General features: G+C 35.9%; 1 protein-coding gene across 3 annotated transcripts in view; it reads left to right on the forward strand.

The window, feature by feature from the left end:
* Nucleotides 1–21,435, forward strand: part of NBAS (NBAS subunit of NRZ tethering complex) — a 186,031-nt gene that overhangs the window by 29,269 nt on the left and 135,327 nt on the right. For 2 of the 3 annotated variants that reach the window (XR_010388180.1, XM_064508451.1), the window contains exons 17-26: nt 1,380–1,543; nt 2,359–2,493; nt 2,765–2,843; nt 3,753–3,857; nt 4,100–4,236; nt 16,098–16,181; nt 16,753–16,906; nt 18,357–18,542; nt 19,492–19,665; nt 20,881–21,014. Coding sequence is in view for 2 of the 3 variants with exons in the window: in XM_064508451.1 (XP_064364521.1) it covers nt 1,380–1,543; nt 2,359–2,493; nt 2,765–2,843; nt 3,753–3,857; nt 4,100–4,236; nt 16,098–16,181; nt 16,753–16,906; nt 18,357–18,542; nt 19,492–19,665; nt 20,881–21,014 (1,352 nt within the window). In the remaining variant the exon portion in view is untranslated. The remainder of the gene's footprint in view (nt 1–1,379; nt 1,544–2,358; nt 2,494–2,764; nt 2,844–3,752; nt 3,858–4,099; nt 4,237–16,097; nt 16,182–16,752; nt 16,907–18,356; nt 18,543–19,491; nt 19,666–20,880; nt 21,015–21,435) is intronic. The other variant, XM_026097158.2, reaches the window with a different exon arrangement.

Raw genomic sequence — 21,435 nt, forward strand, 5'->3', positions numbered from 1 at the left:
TTAAGTTTTCTTATCAAAACAGCTGCTTTATCTTCACAGAAATTGAATTCTGAATTGTGTTCTAATTCATGCAACTTAAATTGGTGGCAATTTGGAGGGCTGTCCTTTGAATTCTACTTTGTGTACTGTGAAAGAGAGTGATCCTGTTAAATTAACTGAAGGACTGATCCAGAGACCATAGAAGTTAATGAAAATCTTTCATTTGTTTTATGTTCTAATTTTGGCTAATAGCAATATTCTTCTAGTGTAATCTTTCCTACCCGCAGCAGTTGACTGTTGCATAGCAAATGAATAATAATAATTTGAAATATAATGTATTTAAATAACTTCTAATTTTTTTAGAAAATTAAATAGCAAGGTGAAGTTGGTATCCATAACTTTATGGGAAAGTTTGAAGACTAAAATTTATATTAAACTATTACCTGTAACTGGAATTTTCTAGTAGAATACAATGGTGGGATTTTTGCTTGTTTGTTTTTTTGTTTATTTTTCTGGCTTGGAAGAAAGATACCTAGCATCAGTGCACACAAGCATCATCAAAGGCGCATAGCCTAGTCATGCTATGGTGTGAAGTCTTCCAAGAGATCAAGAGAAATAGCATCTGATGTTAGGGGGTTTTGTTTGTTTGTTAAGTTGAGTATTAATTGAATGTCAAAGTAAGATTTTACAAGTAACTGTTGTCCATGTGCTATGTAATCTGAACTGAAGATCAGCAGATAAGGCCAATAATATTTTGTGACCTTGGTGTGTTCTTTCTACCACAGAATGGCATAGGCATTTAGGGAAGTTGATCTTGAAAATGAGTGCTACTGTGGAATTCAGTGGGTCTATAATAATTTTATCTTTAGCCCTAAAACATCATAGAGAGGAGTGATACTAATTAGGCAATAAGAAGGAAATAATAGATTCTGTTCTGATTGTGAAAGTTCTGTTAAATCATTTGGCATTTATGTGCCCTTTTCTGCCTTATAGACTCTGGGGGAAGTCTGCTCTTTGCACAACTGTTTGCTTCTCTTTAAGTTGGTGTGCTATTTTCTGTGAAATTTATTACTTTTAGAATGCAGTTTATTTTTCTCCTGGTTGAACTGGGCTTCTCTTTGCTAGTCAACATAGTCATTAGCAGAGCTCTGTAAATAGACTTAGCTTGGTTGTATTAACCAAATAAAATGAAGTCCATGTGCTAATAAACTGAGCTGCAGACTTCAGCATTTGTGGGGTATTATCCTTACCTCTTTTGTTTGTTCAGGTTGCCAATCATCAGATTAATTTGACTGTTTTTAAGTGGAAGAGAGGTGCTAGAAAATGCTAACAGCTCTGGCTCCATTGTTTTGCATTGAAGCATATAGTTTTGTCTGTATGTTCTTCTTGTTCTTGGACAGAGTAAAATTAGGAAGCGAGCATGGGTCCTTCATGAGTGCTTGGAAAGGGTTCCAGACAATGTGGATGCTGCTAAGGAGTTGCTTCAATATGGCTTGAAAGGCACAGACTTGGAGGCTCTTGTGGCCATAGGAAAAGGAGAAGATGGTGGCAGGTTTGGGAAGAGGTTTTTTGTTTGTTTGTTTTCTTTTTAAAGAATGTTGTGTCAAGTGTTTTTTAATAATTTGAAAATATTTATCAACTATTAATAAAAAAATCTTAAAAGGCTTTTGCAGGACAAAGAAAGAAGCGTAACACTTTGAATCAGACTAATCTAAACATGTCCACAATGGACCTGTTTACCTTTTTCAAAGATAAAATCACTGTTTACTTTGTACTGCATCTTCCCTCTTCTTTGGATGTCCTTTATCTGCATCCCAGAACTTCTGAAGTCATGATTCTATGAGAATCTATTTATCTGCTGCCTCTTCTGGAAGTTGCAGCTGCTCTTACAAAAACATGTTTTAATTGTTATAATGAGTTTCTATTTTTTAGAATAGTGAGAGGAAGAAAACATAAAAAACATTCAACATCTTTCTGCTCTGGCCAGTGGAGAAACATAAGCAGAGAGAATTGGTCTTTGATGTTCAATTCATGATAGTGGAAATTTGGGCAGTTGTATCTATTACATTTGTATGCTGTAGTAATACTATCAATTCCAATGCTACCTCTGGAATTTAAGAGCTTTTAAGATCCATCACAGCTATTTTTTTTGGGTGGGCTAGAGGTGGGGAGTAAGAAACGATGCTTTGTATTGACTTATGCTTCATATTTGATGTTGTTTTTCAACTGCAAAATTCTTCAATAACTATCATTTTTGGTTAAAGTTAGTTTAGATCTTTAGTAAAGGCAGAAAATAGTGTTAACATGTTTTATTGAATAATTAGTTCTTGACTTAATTTTTTTGGTATCAACATTGATTTCTTTGTTTTCATCCTGCAGATTTATCTTGCCAGGGGAGGTGGACATTGAAACCCCCTATGAAGAATTTTTGTCACCAGATGAAGAAGCAGAAACTAGAAAGGAAAAAGAGTCCAGGAAGCATCAAGAACTGCTTTTATCAGTCAACTTCTCAAAGTAAATGAAATGTCAGGCCATATTTTATTCAGATTTGTAGGATTATAACTACACAATTGCAAGAACTTAATTACTCTCAAGTATGTTAATTTAATTCTAATTGGAAAATGGTTTCATTATTAACTGGCATTGTACTGTATAAAAGTTCTCAGTTTACTTAATTTTTGATATGTTCCAGTGCATGTAGTTATTAAAATGTGTAACTATTGTCTTCATGTGCATATGATGTACAGTATCAGTTGTAAATACGAAAATTCATGTTTTGAAACAGACTGACACTGGAACAAAAAGAACTGTGCCGTAGCAGGCTGAAACTACTAACATATCTTGATCGCCTTGAAACCTATGAGGTAAGGAGACTTGACGACTGGCTAAGGTTCTTTTGAGTTTTCGGTTCTATAGGCATTCCTGTAATGTTTTTGTTGTATCATCAGATTTTTTTTATTATGCACTGTATGATAAATGTTTATAGTCTTCTTGAAATATACCCATGTCTCACTTGAGAAATAAAAGCTGCTTTCTGTTCTAGCTATCGCACTTCCTCTGCTTCACCGTTACAAATAGATAACTTGTAGTGTTGAAAGGCACAGTTGGATCTACTGGAAAGCCTGTTTTGAACACTTTGTGTTTTGCTGGCCAAGCAGCAACAGTAATTTCTCTAATTCAGGAACAGTCATGTCCAGTTTAAAGTATATATCTAAAGTACGTGTATTAAAAGCTGTTGGCATTTGCAAATGCCAATGATGTTAAATCATCATATAGTGGGAGGGGAAGACTAATGTCTTGAGCAGTTGAATAACTTTGAGTATAGGAAATAAGCTGTTTAACATCAGATGTGAATCACTATATTGCTCTGAACCTTCCTCAATCAGTCTGATTAGCAAATTATATTAGATTTCTCTAGTGAATCTTCTGTTCCTTCCATGAGTTTACAGAAGTGAAACTTCTTTCAATGTAAAAAATGAATTTTGCTTATTTTTTAATCTTAACTTTGCAGTCTGCACTTTTCAAGCTATGATTTTTGGAACACCCCTTTGTATCTGATATTGCCTAAATATTAATTAAAATAAGACAGAAAATATTCTTAGCTTATCGGTCAAAAAATGGTCTGGTTTTCAAATTGAAGTGAGCAGCAAAAATTATGACATGATTTTCCAGATAGAGCTCATGTTTAGTCATCCTACAATAAAGAAATTTGGAGGGGGGGGGATACTTTTGTAAATATTTTAATTAGAAAAAAAATCTTAATTCTTTTTCAGGAAATCCTTGGAGGGCCTCATGCAGCTGAGCAGAACTATGACAGTGAATTCTTCAAGAAGTTCAGAAATCAGAATATTGTTCTTTCAGCAAGAACTTACGCTCGGGTATTAATATTTATCATGCTAAATGTAAAATTTTGGGGGTTGAATCTCACTGGGAGTTTAAGGAGAAGATGCACTTGTTTGATTATAAATGAATGCACATAGTGACCCAGAGATAATTTTTATTTAATTATAAAATTTTCTTTAAAGGTTTATTGTATGACTCAAACTTACATTAATTGCCGAGATTCAGGTCAAATCAGTATTAGGCTATCAAATCAGTGTTTTATTGTTTTGCTCTTTAGGAGAGCAACGTCAGAGCATTGGAAATCTTGTTCACTTTCCATGGATCAGCTTTGCTTCCACACAGACAGGCAATTCTCTCCAATTTTCCAGAGACTACTTCACCACATGAGTATGCTTTCTTGTTGCCTGAAGCTTGGTAAGAATACATTAATGGATATTAATTTAAAAAAAAAAAAAAGCACTTAATTGGTGTGCATGTCTGGCTATCTGCGGTTTAGCTTTGCCTAGAATCAAGAGAGCCCCTTTGTTTTTATATGCTGCACTTATCTTTATTTTATGTTTTATGTTATGCTATTATCTATATAAACAGATTGAGTTTGTTACTTATTTTCTCTCCATTGTGGAAGCCTTTTGGTCCATCTTGATTATGATTAGGAACATAAAAATTTAAGTGTAATTACTGCCTTTACACATAAAAGAAAGCACAGCCCTTTCTGGCCTGAAACTGTCCAGGTTTTCACAGATGTAAATACAAGTCTGTAAATGGCTTGTAGTAACAACCAGCATTAAAAAATGAATATGTGTTTAGCTCCTTAGAAAGCACATAACGATTACATTTTTTTGATTGATTTGACATGCAATTTAACTCTTAAACAGCCAATTTCACAATTATTAATCTCTTTGTTACTGACTTTTCTCTCCTTACTAAGGGAGAATTATGAAAAGCCTTAAATCCAGACTTTCTGCTCTTCATTTCTGTATTTTTTGAAGCAACCTTCAATACTGAAATGAGAAGCTTCAGAAGTATTTATGTTATCCATATAATTCTTGGACACCTTCCTCATCCTACTTCTGAAGTAATTGATTCTATCTGTGAAATCATAAAGAAAATTCCATATAGCCTTGTCCTTTAGGTTGGACTTAAAGATGACAATTTTCCTTGTCACTTAAGTTTATGCATAGTTTTTCAGCTTCTCAAAGGAGTTATTGCAGCTATGTGGAGGAGAAACCAAATGATAAGATCAACGATAAGATTCAGTTTATTTAAAAAATAATTTGAAAGAATTAAGACCCTTGTGTGTGTCAGATTAACACACGTGCTACTTTCATGAGAATTAAGTAGCATTCTTGGTGTTGGAAAATGTCATAATAAAAAATGCTTGCAGTGAACTACGTTATCTTTACTGTTAGACTAAAGTCTTAAACTTTGGTTTTGTAACACAGAGGGAAATTTAAATGAGATGTTTGGACTTAAAGTTGAAGCTGCAAGCAGCCTGATTTTTTTTATATGTATATATATATTTTTAGAATCACTTTTATTAGGTACCAAAAAGAGGGAGTGTAATTTGACCACTCAGATTAGACTGAGATTAGGTGTAAAATAAACATATTTATTTTAACTTCATGTTTACATAAATGTGTAATAACTTAGTAGTTATATAAGAGGTCAGTCACTTATCAGGTTCCCTGTCTTAACTAAATGGGATAATATTTAAATATTTATTTGGACAAGCAACACATCCGTTTGTGGACACAATTCAGGACCTAATATATGCAGCGTCCTTGGTTTATAGGTATTTTTCAGCAAACGTTGAGGCTTACTAGTTGCTAGCAATTTTGCAATTACACATACTACCAAACAATTTCAATATTTTTCAACTTTGTGCTCTAAAAGGTTTCTTCACTGTGGCATTGCATTATAGACGCCTGTATATCATAACTGTAATTAACAACATAATTGTGACTGCTTATAATTTTTTGTAGACAAGTAGCATTCAGCAATTACTTTCATAATAAGTAAAGTTGGGAAACGAGTTCAAGTTTAAGCAACAGTTAAAAATAAGAAATCATCTGACAAAACCAGATTTAGTCTCCTCAAGAGATCCCTTTCATCTAGCAAATCCATATGTGAAAGATTTGTAGTAAAGGCATTCTGAAAACAGAAGTTAGATTATATATACTAACTCCAAACACACTTTTTCATGTGGTTAAATTACCTTGTCTTTTGAGATCTTGGTCCTAAATTTGTGTTGAGAAGTGCTTGGAGAATGATGTTTTAGGGTTTAGGGTGCCAGAGGATTTTGGCACTCTTTGGAAACTTGACGACAGAAGTTATGTTTGTGTGTGAGATGGTTGAGGAAAGAATCATCTCAAAGAAAGATGAAGTAGTTTGATCCTGCAGAGAAGGCCAGCAGCATCCTGGGCTGCATTAGGCAGAGCATTACCGGCAGGTTGAGGGAGGTGATCCTTCCCCGCTGCTCAGCTTTGGTGAGGCGGCAGCTGGAGTGCTGTGTCCAGTTCTGCGCTCCCCAGTACCAGAGAGACATGGACATACTGGAGTGAGCCCATCAAAGGGCCATGAAGATGAAGGACATGGAGTATCTCTTGTATGAGGAGAGGCTGAGAGGGCTAGGGCTGTTCAGCTTGGAGAAGAGAAACCTGAGGGGATCTTATTCATGTGTATAAATACCTCCGGGGGGGAAGAGGGCAAAGGAAGAGGATGAGGCCAGGCAGCCAGGCTCTTCAGTGATGCCATGTGGCAGGACAAGAGGAAATAGGCACAAACTGAAAAACAGGAGATTTGACTTAAACAGAATGAAAAAAGGATGTTCTTCCCCCTGCCCCTGTCAGGGTGGTTATCTTTAGAGATACTCAAAACCTGACCAGGCCCATCCCCGAGCAGCCTGCTCTGGCTGAGCCAGCTTGGAGCAGGTGGGTGGGTTTATCTAATCTCCAGAGGCCCTTTCTGACCTCAGTGATTCTGGGCAAATTTAATGTTTCAGTACTGGGAAGACTATTTGTTGCTCTCAATTTTTGTTGACTGTTCATATTAATCTTCAGAAGAGATCTTTCCTTAGATATCATAATGATGTTCTGTGTATTAAAACAAATTTTTTTCGTAGTTTTTTTTTTTTTACACATTTCAATTACAAGATTAGGTTTGAAGCATATCACTCAGTACTCTTAAAAAGAGTTGGGGAGCCTTCATTATGTAATATTTTACAATATGACTTTGAAGCATTACTTTAGAAGGACAGTTTCTGGAGTAGCTTATATATGTGTGTGTGTCTATATATATATATATATTTGTGTATATATATAGTTCTTTTGGTAGTCTTTCACCTCTATGGTTATTCCTCTCCCCCCTCCCCCCCCCACACACTATTTCAAGTTTTAGCATTCCCATTGGATAATTTTCTGTGTTGAGGAAGTTTTATTCTTCATGTTCTTTCCCTGGCATTTTTCCAAGTTTGCAGAACTTTTTCAGGGGAGAACTGCTTCTTTCATAGCAGAAGTTAACCGCATAACTTGTTTCTATCCAGTACTTACTCATGTCCCTTTTATCGTCTGGCTAGCATTTAGACAGCATTCAGTTATGGTGTGAAAACCCTTGTTTACCGCAAGGTAACAGTTAGGACCATAAGAGAAACTTCACAATGTTTAATTATTCATTCCAATTTTTCTCTTTGATACGTTTTATAAGGTGAGATGGAGGGAGGAAGGCTTTCCTTCAAGGCTGCTGCTGTGTGTGGATATGATATTTTGTCAGTGTTCTAAAACAGCGAATCCTTACTGAAAGATCTTCTGTCCTTAATTTTTAAGGAATTGACTTTACTACAATTTTGTCTTCTTGCACGTAGAAGAAAATATTTCACCATTGATCTAGCAGGATATTTAAAGATAAGAATTTAGTTTTTTCTCTATAGTTCAGAAGTGGAAGTCCTGTATGTAATTTCACCAAATCTGAATCTTTATTCCTGTGGTAGATCAACTTTTTGGTATTAGGCTCAGTTATGCGCTGGTTCACACTTCTTCTGTAATTTGCAGTGTAGATAATGTCATATTATAATTATGTTGCCACTGAGACATTTGTCTTTGGAGAGCTGCAAAATGAGGATAGGAGCAAATCCCGTAAACAATACTCTTAAAAAATCCCAAACCAAACCAAAACATTTTTTTCTTGTCTGTATTTCAAGTAGTACCCTTCCTCTAAAACTAACTTGCCCCTCTTTTGAAACTGATTGTTTGTGTAGTATTGCCAAAATATGTTCCCCGAAACTTCATTTTCTAATGAAGGTTTAAGTTGTAGAAAATAAATTAATTTCAAAGGATTTATTTTAAATGGAAATAAGATATATATATATATACATTTTTTCGAAATAGCTTTAGCTTCTGAAAATTTTTGATTATTTTTGATTCCTGGAAATAATTTTTAATGATTTTACTGGGCCTTTTATTTCTTGTATATATTTTTTTAAATGGGAAATTGATATCAATAGAATTACTGTATTTTGTAGGTATACAGTTGTGAAATCCAGATCAGATGAATATAACTACCTTAACTTTTTTGTAGAGTAGTCATAGGTAGTCATAATTTGCCTCAAATAAAATGATTGAACAAGATCATGATACAACTCATGAAACTGTTTCATTCCCACATTGCATAAAAATTTGGAAGCGCTGACTAAAATAAACTACTAAACAAAACGAAAGCATTGCAAACATATAAAGCCCAATATTGAAATCAGCAGAAAAAATCTGCATCATTTCAACTTGCAAGTGCCTTTTCAGCTTATAGAGGTTGTAATTACAGTGGTCTTGTGATAACGGTCAGGAATGATTCAGTCTGTCTGTCCTTGTGAACTTTGACTCTGGACAAATCATGTATGATTCCAAGTTGGAAAACTAGTTAACCTCTTTTTTTCTGAAATTGCACACTGTTGGACTTGTGAAATAGGGTGTGTGCTGGATATCGGAAAGACTTCGTCCTTTCAAAAAACCAGATCTTGTGATTTCTTGTAGCTCATTGATTGCGTTTGCTGAAAATTAGGCCATAGTGGTCTGTTCCAAGAGGTTCCAGTAGGATAACTGGTGCAGTGCACACGATGAGACCACTAACATGGACCACTCGCAGCACACTGTTAGAGTGCAGCCTGCCCCGGCGGCATTGCTTGAAGAATGCCTTGTTCCACACTGTCGTTGATCAGCCTCCTGGAGCTCAGGGCATACTCTGAGCAGTGTGCTGCTCCAGAGCCAAAAAGCTTTTGGTAGAGGAAGATAATACTGTGTGTGTGGTGGCAGAGGGAGGAGGATGAATGATAGCTGGGAGTTGTCTGTGGTGTATCTCTTCATGTGAAACACTTAACTAGCCCCTTTATGTTCTTACCAGCTGGAGATCTTTGAGGTGCTGCCTTGTTTGTGCACAGAATAAGTGAGGCAGGACAAATACCTACCTCTAGGTATGGCCAAGGAAAAAGTTTTGGAGAAAAATAGCTTGCTCTGCAGCAAAACCAATGTGAATGCACATATAAATGTGATTTCTGAAGTTCATTACTGATGAGAAATATTTTTGTAAAGGTTGTGGTATAGCTGCCACTTCATCGAGTCTAGAGCCTCTGGTTAAGGTGCACATAGCAAATTCTAAATACTTGGTGGCAGAAATGCTTGTTATGCTAGTGTGTTGTATGAGAGCATAAAGCAGTTGTTTTTCTTGTTATAGGTATGTTATCTGCATTAGGATAGCCTTTAGAGGCTGGTGTCTTAAAAAGCCTTACCAGCTTAAAAAAAAAAAAAAAAGAAAGTTTGCATAACAAATGGGGAATAAAAGAGGATTTTTTTTTGTCTGTTTTCTGGGACCAGGCAGTAGGATTTCTTTTTTTCCCTCTTCTTCCCTGTATCTACTTGTGAAAAGTCTCAAGTGGTAGATGCCTTTTTGTTTTTCATCTATGGCACATGTTTTATAGCTTAGCATCTTCAGGGATCACTCTCAGAACAGTTCAGGAGGAAGTCTGTAGTGATTGATCAGAGGATTCATGGATTCATGAGAGCCCTGAAAAGGATTGCCAGCTATATAAGCTCAACAGCTGCCTAAGTTGAGAAGGAATCTGAAATATTAAGATGTGCCAGTGGCTCTATGTGTTTGTCAACTTCAAACTGGTATCATGCTAGACTTTAGATACTCAGTAATGTTTTTTTGCAGAACTGTGATCCTGGTGTTTTCTTAATTCTACTTTTCTTATTTTCATCTTCTATTACAATAATGACACTTGAATCTGTGCTGGACCTTGGGGTCTTTGAAAAGGAATATGGCCAGCAGATGCATAGGCACTTTCTGTTAAGACAAGTGCAGAGAAGTTGGTAAAAGTTTAGGTATTAAAATGAAGATGAGAGAGAACCATCATCTCATTTGAACAGTTACAGTTACCATTCTGAGTTTATAGTTAAGACTGTTGCCCTTAGGTTTTAAAAGGTAATCTCAGAGGAAAATAATGCTTTACTGCTGTTATAAATACATAACTAGAGTCTCTTTCTTTTTTCTTTTAATTTTCTTTTTCCTTTTTCTGCTTTTAACTGCTATTTTGCAAATTATAGCTTGCACTTGAAACTCAAAGAAGCTGGGAAATTCAAATGCATGGCTCCCTCAACAGCCATAACTCTGTTCCATTGCACATTATACTTGCTATCTTAAAGTGAAGACTTTTACTACAACTTTTATATATGTTTCTGCTTTTTCACTCCTTAACTTTCTCAAATACTGGCTTTCAGTTGTGGCTTAAAGTAAATTTTTACTGGAGAATTTTGAATGAACTCCATTTGCCTGATGGATTGGGGTGCGAATGAAGATACTTTACTCGAAGTGAGGTTTTAAAACTAAAAACTTCCATGTAGTAGACTGTCATCTGTGAACAGATAAAGACGTTCATAAGCAGTTAACTCTGCCTTTCCATAATGAAGTCTTCTGAACTAGGTTTCTAGTTATTGCCTGTGGCATTGCAGTTTCAATGAAGCTCTTACAGCTTAATCTCTTTTCTTCTTAGAGTATGTATGTAATAGGTTTGGCTGAACATCCACAGAATGGTCTAATATATAATCCTAGCTCTCTGGTATTCATTTTTCTTTTCTACAGAACTGCTTTTATTTTTAATGTCACTCAGAATTGTTCACATTAAAAGAATTAGTCCCATGGTCAATTTTATTCTCTTTTGTCTGAATTCATTTGTATAATGCTACAATGAAATAAATAAAGGCAAAAGTTTCACATGCACTCAACGTCCCTTTAAGTTAAAAGAAAGGAAAAAAAGCTGTTTAGAGAGGTCAGTATAGTTAATATTCACCCACTCCCTAAATCTTCAAACTAAACAAAAGAAACCCCTGCTCTTAAGAGCGTGTGCATCCTTTAGCTGAAAGTTACCACGTTTCATAAGTGCTCTGATGTGGAATGAAATGCTGGAAGGAGGGGAAGGAAAAAAAACAAAAAACCCCCCCCCACACAGAATTTTCATTGGTAAAAGAAAGAATTGGTCTCTGACCTTAAAACTGAATTAGACCTTCCCATTCTAAAGCCTGTCCTTGGAGGGAAAAGTAATCTGCAGGTTTGAATAAACGCAGTTGGCTGGATACAGAAACTACAGTAGAATGGGCCCCTTTTGTCAAAGCAAAGAATGAGAAGAATCGCCAAGGCAAGGTAAACAATAGAGTAGCGGAAAGAGCAGTATAGAAGTAGTTAGCTCTTTTTTGAAGAAATAGAGCTGAATACCTCCCTAATCTGTCAATTTACTGGGCTCCAATCATATTTATTCTGCTGTTGAATGGGAAAGAGAGTAAGAGAAGGTGGGGGGAAGCAGTGGCTTAGAGAAAATGTGATGATATACTTCAATATAAATTAAAAAAAAAAGTGTAGAGGCATGGAATGGCACACCTGATGGTTTCTTCTAATTGGAAAAAGGAAGTCATTGCTTTAATGACTCCATGTGACCGGTTTTGATATCTGGAATTGTGGATGTGTGCCCACTGTATACGTGCAGTTAACCCTACATCTCTGACCTCTGCAGAAGTTCAGTTTCTAGAAACAAGCAGTGCAGTTGCGTAGGATATGCAGAGAGACTAATATATTCTGCTGCACGTTCAGCAAGCTATGCATGCGTGCTAAATTCGCCACTTCCAGACCACTTAAATTCTTGGATTATGCGCAGGATATATATGTGATAATTATGATGTGTCCCAGTTAAGCTGAATTTGCTGAATGTTGTAAAGAAAAGTGTGGTAGAAAAACAGAAGCCCTAACTCTTAGCATATACATTTTCACCTCTGTCTCTATTCCTCTTCTCCCTCTCATCTGCATTTAATGCTTTTGAGTTTGCAGAATGTAGTGGTGTTTTGATGCCTGAAATCTTTCTTGACTGCTTCTTTTCTAACAGCTATTTCTCAAAGATTTTATTGCTCTTTATGTTGTTTCTGTATATGTTATTAGAACTACTGGTATGGGAATTTGAGGAAAAACATTTGTACTAAAACATAACTATCAGTTAAAAAAAACTTTGATAATGGTTAGATAAATATAGCTCATTAATCATTTCTTTGCCATTATAGAGGCCTCAGGTACAGGGATCTCTTTCTTTTTGCTATCATCAGGTCTGGGATTATTCTGAGGACTGGAATGATTTGTTCCTATCCTTGTATTTAAATTCAAATACTCAGTATTTTTCTAAACTCTTCAGAATGAGGGGAGAAGGTAGGGAAAATTGAGTGATCTGACTTAGCGTTGGAGGGAATTTGAATTTTTTAGCATTGTTGAGAAGGTGAATGAAGTAGGCAGTTGGCACTGTGTGGGTGGGTGGTTTTTGAGTTTTTTTGTTGAGCTTTTTTGTTTATTTCAGCAAGAAAATTGTTAAGGCAGACTTTCCGTAATTGTTTATTTCCACCAGGCCTAGATATTTTGCAGTTACCTTTTTGTGTTTTCTTTAAGTATTTAGAGAGGGTAACTACCCAGCTCTGTTTTGTTGTTGGCGAGAGCTTTAGAAATCTGAAATGGCTCTATCAGTTTATTCCTCTGTGGTGAACCTGAATGCTTTTAAATGACAATTCAAGCCAGAGTAATATGCTTTTTTTAAAAAAAAAATTCAGTGGTTAATCTATAGACTTGACTTAAGTATTTAACTCTTCCTTTTTCTGCTGTGAAAAGGTAGAAGGAATGAAATAGAAACCCTCTAGTCAAGATTGCAATAGTATGAATTTTCTTTCCTATGAATCAAAAAGTCTCCTCCTCTTTAGTATTTCATGGTGAGGTCAGTTAATAAGCTTTTATGAAAAACTTTTTAAGGGAGGTTATAATACTTCTTTAATTTACATGTGTGAACAACTGTATCTTTCATCCCTGCAAAATCTAATGCTGAACCATGAGAATGGTTGTGCTAGGTTTCACCGAAAGGCAAATGTCTGTAGCAGAGGCCAAAGGAGGGAAGAAGAAAGGAAAAAAAAGAAAGAAAAAAGAAAAGGTACGGGCAAGCACTTTGTAAAATTAGCTTGAAACTTCTCAAGTACCTGTAATATGTGCCTCAAATATTTCTCAGCTAGATGTTTTATAAACATACAGTAGACTTTCATGACACTTTCTTCCAGTAATTTACTCTTTATTTTTGAACTGATATACAGGTTTTCGTCCTTGATGTCATGCAGCAAGCAGTTAACAGCTTAGCAGCGCATGGTGCACGCAGCATCTGATACTGCTTATTTTGAATGGTCCCTGCTAGTCCCATCCATACTTACAATCCTTATAGTGAGGAAAAACAGTGAAACACCATTTCCTATGTAAGCAAAATGAAAAGAGGAACAACTTTATAAAAACTCTTAACATCTGTCAGTTGTTTTTTCTCTAAGACTCTTCAGCTTAGCCTGCATGATCATTCCTCCTATGAAAGCCTTTTTTTTTCCTTTGGCCATTCTAATTGCTCTTCTCTGTTCTTCACCCTTTTTAGCAGGGTGAGGGGAGAAAGCAAAATTGCACACAGCTTCCTGCCTTGATGGATTTTGGAGGTGGTGGGGAACAAAGCACATATCAAAAAAAGGGAAAAAGCCTGGGGACACTAATGGAGTGAAATTGTTCTCAGCAAACTTTTTTCTAAGCAAGCCAGTTTCAACTTTAGTTGAAACTATAAGCCGTAGTGGGACGTTGGATAAGTTATTTCAAATGCTGTCTGTCCTTGCACATAACTTCTAAAAAATATCTATTAATCAGAAAAGATTCTGTTGTGAAACATATTTTAAAAAATGTTTAGAAGTGGTTAGAACTTAGAGGTAAACAAAGGTGTGTTTTATATTGTGGGAATATGGAAGAAGTATCTAGTTTTAGATGGAAGGGGCTAAATGGTGTTAAGAATAAGTGGAAGGAAGAAACGTATCATTCATACTGGGGCTGATGTTTTGGTCAGTTAAGAAACTTTGCAAATTGTGATGAACTTTAATTATAAACCTCTTGGACTAATGATGCAGTAGAGAAATGCTCAGTTTCTTAACATACTTCCAGAATGTCATTTTGCCATGTCTGCAGCAGACTGTGACAGCTTAATTAGTAAGACCTCATTCAATGTGGTGTTTGGCAACACAGACTTGGAGTGGTAGGATTTTTCAGGCCTCATACTGAGGGGCAGAAGCATTCTTAGCCCTCAGGTAAAATAAGAGATAACTGTGGAATGTCTTGGTTGCTAATACCAGAAGTGTTAATTTGGAGGTTTCTTTGTTAATTATTTTTCAGTGATGTTAGCACATAGTACCTGATTTTTTGGGGGGGTGTTGCAGAGGGTTTGTCCAACCTCAGATGATTGAAATGGGACAGAATGCAGGTCTTGCTCTGCTTGAGACACGGGAATTAGCTGTTTTCCACCTTCTCTGCTTCTTTCTTTTGAGTTTTATAGCCTGTAAGCCTGCCTCTGCCAATTTACTGCTGGATTTCTGCACCGCATGTTTCGTTTGGATGGCTGGACTTGCTGTGGATAAAACCCAGGATGATGATGTTGAGGCATAGCCGTGGTAAAGGAAGGGTGGCTGACCTTCTTGGAAAAACGCACGTGTGTGTGTGTGTGCGTGTGTGTGTTCATGAGACGACAGTATAGACATGCTTTGCTCTGTTAAATGCATTTAATGGCTAAATGAGATGGAGTTACTGGTTTTTAGTTTGTTGTTCTGCCATTTATGTTGTGAAATTGATTTGTATATTGGAGCACGGTGTGGTTTTTTTTCTTTTAAGCTACTGAAAGAATTCATATATATCTGTTGCTACTCGTTAAAATACTGCTGCTTTTCAAGGAATGAGAAGGTTATATCAGTTGTTAGTTTGTAATACCAGGGATTGTCCATTTATTACTATATTTGCTGTTAATTGTCAGGGCCAGGAGGAAATAAGTAGGACTTAAAATAGTTTATTGCTCCAGTGTGCTGAAACTTTAATGTCTTGACTTTGTACATGATTCACGTCTTGGTTCTGTGATCTGTAGAAATATATGCTTCTCCCCTTTTCCCTCGGTTTATGTTCAGCATAGCTTGACGGGATTTTCTGGGGTTTCACGCTGCTTAAACAACTAGCCTACAAGAGCAAGCCATGACTAATCGTTCAAGTAATAACTCCTGTTGTTCTTAACCTGTATCTTAAACAGACTTTTTTTCCTCAACCTCAGTATTTAGAATATGTTTCGCTGTGGATGTTTGTAGTCAGAAAACCATGTCAAACTTAATTGAGAAGATCAGTACAGCAGGGCATATCTCGATTCGGTTCAGTACAAGGATTTGTGCTCAGATTTGAAGAATTATGTATTCTAAACTGTGAAGATCCCGGGTTGTTCCTGTTGCTGATTTCAGTCTCCCGTGATAGCATATGAAGTCAGAATACTTCTTGCTGTGAAGCAGTAAGGATTTTTAAAGCATGTAGTTCCTACACACGCACTCTCCTTCTCTCTTTTCTTTTCTTTTTCTTTCTTTTTAGTATGGTCAATAAGAAAAGTTTTAATTAAACTTTTAGTGGGCCTTAAAAGGCATAAGTTGTGTGTGTATATACATACATATATATATACAATGTGGACAGATAATATAACTTAAGCAAAATAACACCTGTGCAGCTGTGTTAAAAAGTTAATACATTTTCAAGAATTGATCCTGTAAGTAAATGATGTTCTTGGTTGTGAATTCACTCGAAGAGTTGCTTATGTCCTGTATTCCATTAATTGAATGCCCTTCCGTTTTGTTTCCAAATTTCTTGTGTAAAACTTCTGTTTTCTGTTATACCAGTTATAGGCAGGGGACGCTGAAGATTCTTCCTTGGAATGAGCAGAAACATCGTGAAGAAGACTGGTGTGAAAAAGCAGAATGCAAGTAAGTATATGGAAAAAGCAAAAACGTTTTGTATATTTTCAGATGCATAGTTTCCATACTACTTCTTAAAATCTGGGAAACCTTGGAGTTTAGGGACCCAGTAAATCTCATTCCAGTTTTTGTGCATGATAGCTTGGGTTTTAGCTTTGTTAATAAGACTGGATGAACAAACACTTTCTGATGTTACTAAATGATGTTCAGTGTGATTATGCGATGAGTAACTTATTCATATGCAAGTGAATAGTGGGGGGATTCCTGTAGGAAATCCTAATTTTTCCTGTTGCTTGCAAACCTTAACCTTATCATTATGGATGACTTAATTGCCTTTCACTGTGTGAAAAACAGAATTCAGAGATTGGGCATATATTCCGATGAGTTACTTTGCTGACAGAAAGAAACGTTTGCTGTAATTACTTTGAACAGATTCAAATGCCACCGATATGATAGTGGGTTGATATGTATCATTCTCCATTAGAATGATCAGACCTTTTAGAAATAAGACTGATGTGGAAAAGAGTGCAAGTAAACATATACTACTTTTCTTTTTTTTTTTTTTTTTTTTTTTTTTTAGGATGATTGTTGAACCAGCTCTACAAGATGAAGGCGAATTTCTGTATGAAATGCAACCTGAATTACTGAAATATAGGACTACTGAACTTTCAGTAGATCTGGTTACTGACTGGTATTTGAACAGGGCTAAAGAAATTGAAAATTATGCTATGCAGGTGAGAATAACAGTGAGGAAATGAGGCTGTCTTGAGCTGATCAGCATTTTTCAGTAGTATCCTATGTTAATGATTATTAGCAGCATTAGTAGTGAGCACTGACACTATTTTGAAATGAGTTTTTATATGTCGTTCAAGCTTTGTTGTTATAGGACCAAATTTTCACAATACCCATGTTTAAAAAGCAAAATCAACAAACCCTCCCCTTCTCATTGATCGCTACTTATGTGCAAATCTGGATACTTTTTGCCTAGTAATATTACACGGTCTCAAACTTCAGTATGACTTTAGGCGACTGTTTTGTTTTTTTTCTCCAGTGCAGTTGTGTTTGCTTTACTCAGCCAAATAGTTGATTCATAGGAATGAGGAGGAAGACGGTAAATTTTCCTTTCACTTGACTGACCGTGGCAGACAGTAGCACTTTCCTAGCCAATGAAGTGTATTTACCATTATGTTTTATATTTGCAATAAGGGTCACTGTCATGTCAGTATGTAGTACTCTCATGATTGTTTCCTGGCAGTCTGGTTGTGTGTCTGTGGAACCAACGTACAACTTATATTTGTGCTTTAGTTTCTTCCTGTTTTAAAAACACCTGAAGCTCTGTGCTATGATGCTAAGCAGTGCAAGTAAGAATAGATCTTCTCATCACTGACATTCTCCAGTATTTTACTGGTTCATGAGCCAGTTTAGCTGTGTCAAGAGGGGGCTGGATGGAAGTATCACTATAGGTTAGTTCTGATGGGCTAGTTCTGTTGTTTTTGAAGTCTGCTGTTTTCCAAGACTCTCTTGAAAATCACAGGAAACTATTATTGATAGACTATGAGTAGGGACGGAAATGAAAGCAACTTCCAAGAACTACTTGGATTACTAACAAATTAAATGAAATTGTGTTCTACTCTTACAGAGTTGTGTCTGCTATACTGAATGCACACAGCCAATATTGCATTCTTTGAAATCAAAGCAAAATCATACGTATAAAGGTATTTTCAGTCACCAAGGAAAAGGCTCTTGTTAACTTCTGAAACAAAATGTAATTATTAAAATTATTGGAAAAATCAAATTACGCAGATGCATAACTTCAGTCAGTTATCTGATATAGTTATTTGCAGGCAATCCTTTATAATCCATGGAGTATGTTGAGGTGCCTATCTGTGTGATCTGCAGAAGGAATCAGAAGATACTATCCTAATTTACATGCATCAGTTACATAGGATGCATTTGGGCCAAAAGGCCTATAATGATATCACTCACTAAGAGTAAGCATTTTATTTGTGTTTATAAAGCTGAGATGAGCAATCCATTTAGGAAAACACAAGTGACAAAAGAACTCAGAATTACCTCTTAAGCAAAGGGAACAGGGAATGAAAATGGAGACACAAACAGGCCCTGGACTTGTAATGTTTTTTTGGCAAGCAGTTGTAGAGCAAAGTGTTTATTTTTATTTTTCAGGTGGATTGTGCTCTGTCCCTTGTTCGTCTTGGTATGGAGAGGAACATCCCTGGTCTGCAGATGCTTTGTGATAATCTGATTACTCTTGAGACAGTCGTTTATGAGACTGAAGGTGATCGAACCTTAACTTTGAAGGAACTAGTAGAGATGAAAGACATTGAAAAACTGAGACTACTGATGAAGAATGTAAGTATTTTGAACACATTGCTAAGTAGAGCCTGATTCTAATAATTCAGGTTACCCTAGATCCCTTGTATCTGTGACTACACTGTTAGTCACTAACATTTTTCTGATGAACATTCTTCTTGAATCCACCAAGCTATCAAACAGTTTCTCTGTTTTCTCAGACACCTGTTTCTTCATTCTAGGCACAGGGCTAGACATTAATTTCAGTCATGGGAAAGCTGTGAATTCCTTTATCAGCCCTTTCCGAAGGATCTTCAGTGTAGCAGTTACTAATGCTGCAGCTACAACAATGAATGTTTTCCTTGAGTGGTTTTTGGTGTTTGATGAAATTGGTGGGAAAAAATATTTGCCTTTGCAGGATATGTGTGTTTTTAATCTTCTCTGTGTTCAGCCTGCGCATGGCATTTCAAAATAGAAAAGGCTGTGCCTTTTTTGGAAGGGTTGGAACATACCTAAAGATAAAATAGGGATTTGAAATTCAGTGGAAGAATATGTAAGCTAGAGAAGAATACTTGTATACTTGAAGCTCTTCTCAGAATTTTCAAAATTTTGCTACTATTTGTAACTACTTGCCATTTGTTTTCCTGTCTTGCATTCTTGCTTACTGAAATATTGAAAGTAATACTACTCTGACACCTTTCCCTTGTTCAAAAATTGCAGGAGGAAGAGAACTTGGCTTTCTTGTAATGGGCTTTTCTCCTGTACTGCTTGGTCTCCCCAAGCCATTCAGTAGCAGCAAGAAGATGGATTGTTTCTGTAGTTCATTTTGTAGTGATCTGTGCAGTAGTGAAAGTTCAGGCTTCTGCTTTTGGTTGTGAAATATGATAAATACTGCTGAAGTTAAATTGATCAAAATTTGTTCTTTTTTTTATTATTATGAAAAAGAAACCTGAATTTCTTCTCCTCTTCTCCTCATGCCCTCCTCCCCTTAACTCATTGCTCTTTCAAGTCCTCCGATGAAAAATATGTGAAAAATGTTTATCAGTGGATGATCCCATTTCTCCACCGCTGTGAGAATCAGTCCCCTGGTCTGGCAAACTCACTTTTTAAAGAATATTTAGTGACATTAGCAAAGGAAGACCTGACTCTACCTCTGAAGATATTTCAGAATTCAAAACCTGCTGTAAGTATAGAACCCTGATGATTCTAACTGGTTTCCTTGAAAATTCTTGTACTGAAGAGGTTAATTCATAAATAAGGCTGGTTTGTCTTCTAAATCAGATTCTCTCTGTATTCTTTCCCTTCCTTTTGGACTGTGCATTTGTCATGTTTATAGAAAATGTTAATTAAAAAATATTAAAGCATGAGTTATGATACAACTCATCTGTTCTTAATGAGATTGTCAAACTAATATAATTATGATCTTAACCTAGTATAGCAAAAAATTAGTCTAAAGACTATTCTTGATGTCATTTTTGGTGATGTGTTTAAAATAAATTTCTGGCAAATAAGCTTTTTAGAAAAGGGCTGAATGATGGTTTTGTGATTTTTTGCTGATGCTTTCTCCTGAAAAAAAATATTGGCATTTCATTTTCTCATAATTATGTGAAGTTTCAGATATTCAAGGAGTAATTTCCCTATTTTTGTATCTTTTTCTTTTGTTGGCATAATAGGGGGAAAAAAACCCCCAAAAAACACAACAGCAAAAAAACAGCCAAACCCTCCTGATTGTTCTAGAACTACATAGTTCTAGAACAATGTGGTTCCTGATATATGAGGAAAATTACATGCGAGTCTTGCCCTCCTCAAACCTTATTTAAAAGCAAGTGTCTTGATTTTGAGCAACAAGGACTTATAAGCTTGGGTTAATGTAAATGATAAAGAAGGAAGAATGCTTTTGAAAGTACCAGGTTTATTTCAGATGTGTGTTTTTTACCCTTGTGAATATTTCATCAGTTCATGAAATTATTCAAAGATGCACCATAAGCAAATATTTACATACTATTGAAGGTTGTGAATGGATCAACTAGTACACAGATACAGAGAGAAATATAGACAGATACAAAAATACTGTACAAATTAAACAAATCTGACTGATGTTGATAGTAGTTTGCCTTCCCTTGCCCTGCACCACCCACCCCTCCCAAATTCAAACAGGATAAAATTGAGTACCTTGTTCTTCAGGTGCCCGCAGTGCAGGGAATTAGCTTAGTTATGTTTCAGGCTTTATAACATTAACAGAGACTTTACTGACATTGTTAGGAAGAGACCTTGCAATTACAACCAGAAGACAGACAGACACACAGACTTTTTTAAATTTCAGTACACACTCAACTGTTTGATTAGAAAAAGGAAACAAAAAATACATTATCATATGGATGCTTTCTTTTCTTGTTAGTGTCAGCAAAAAATTATTCCCGACCAAGACCAACTTATGGTTACAGCACTGGAATGCATTTTTAGCTGTGAGCGAGATGACCAGCTCGCCCTCTGTTATGATATTTTAGAATGCCTTCCACAGCGAGGATACGGGTAAGAATTTTCAGCTTGTCATTTTAAATATTTTAGGTATGTTCAATATAGTTCCAAAGCAGTGCTTTAAAAATACTTGCTAATAATATTACTTCAGATCTTGCTTTGCTTTCTAAGACAATCATTACCATTAAATAATCACTATCATTATAAAGTATGTAATGTTAAATATTCTCTTCCTATCTGAGTTGCATTTTGGCTCTGTGTGTGTGCGTGTGTGCACTCACACAGATGTGTGTGCACAGACGCGTGTGCGTTCTTCTTCCTCTGCCAAATAATGTAACCAGTGTGTATGAAATGTTGCTTAAACTAGCAGTTCAGACCAAGCCTATGTTAATTTCCTTGCTTTTTATATCCTTGTGAATTGAGACCAAGTGTTAGTATCATCTTATTAACGTTGCTGGTCTTGTTACAGTTGATA

The sequence above is a fragment of the Dromaius novaehollandiae genome, chromosome 3 (assembly GCF_036370855.1).
Source record: "Dromaius novaehollandiae isolate bDroNov1 chromosome 3, bDroNov1.hap1, whole genome shotgun sequence".
In the NCBI taxonomy this organism is placed as follows: Eukaryota; Metazoa; Chordata; class Aves; order Casuariiformes; family Dromaiidae; genus Dromaius; species Dromaius novaehollandiae.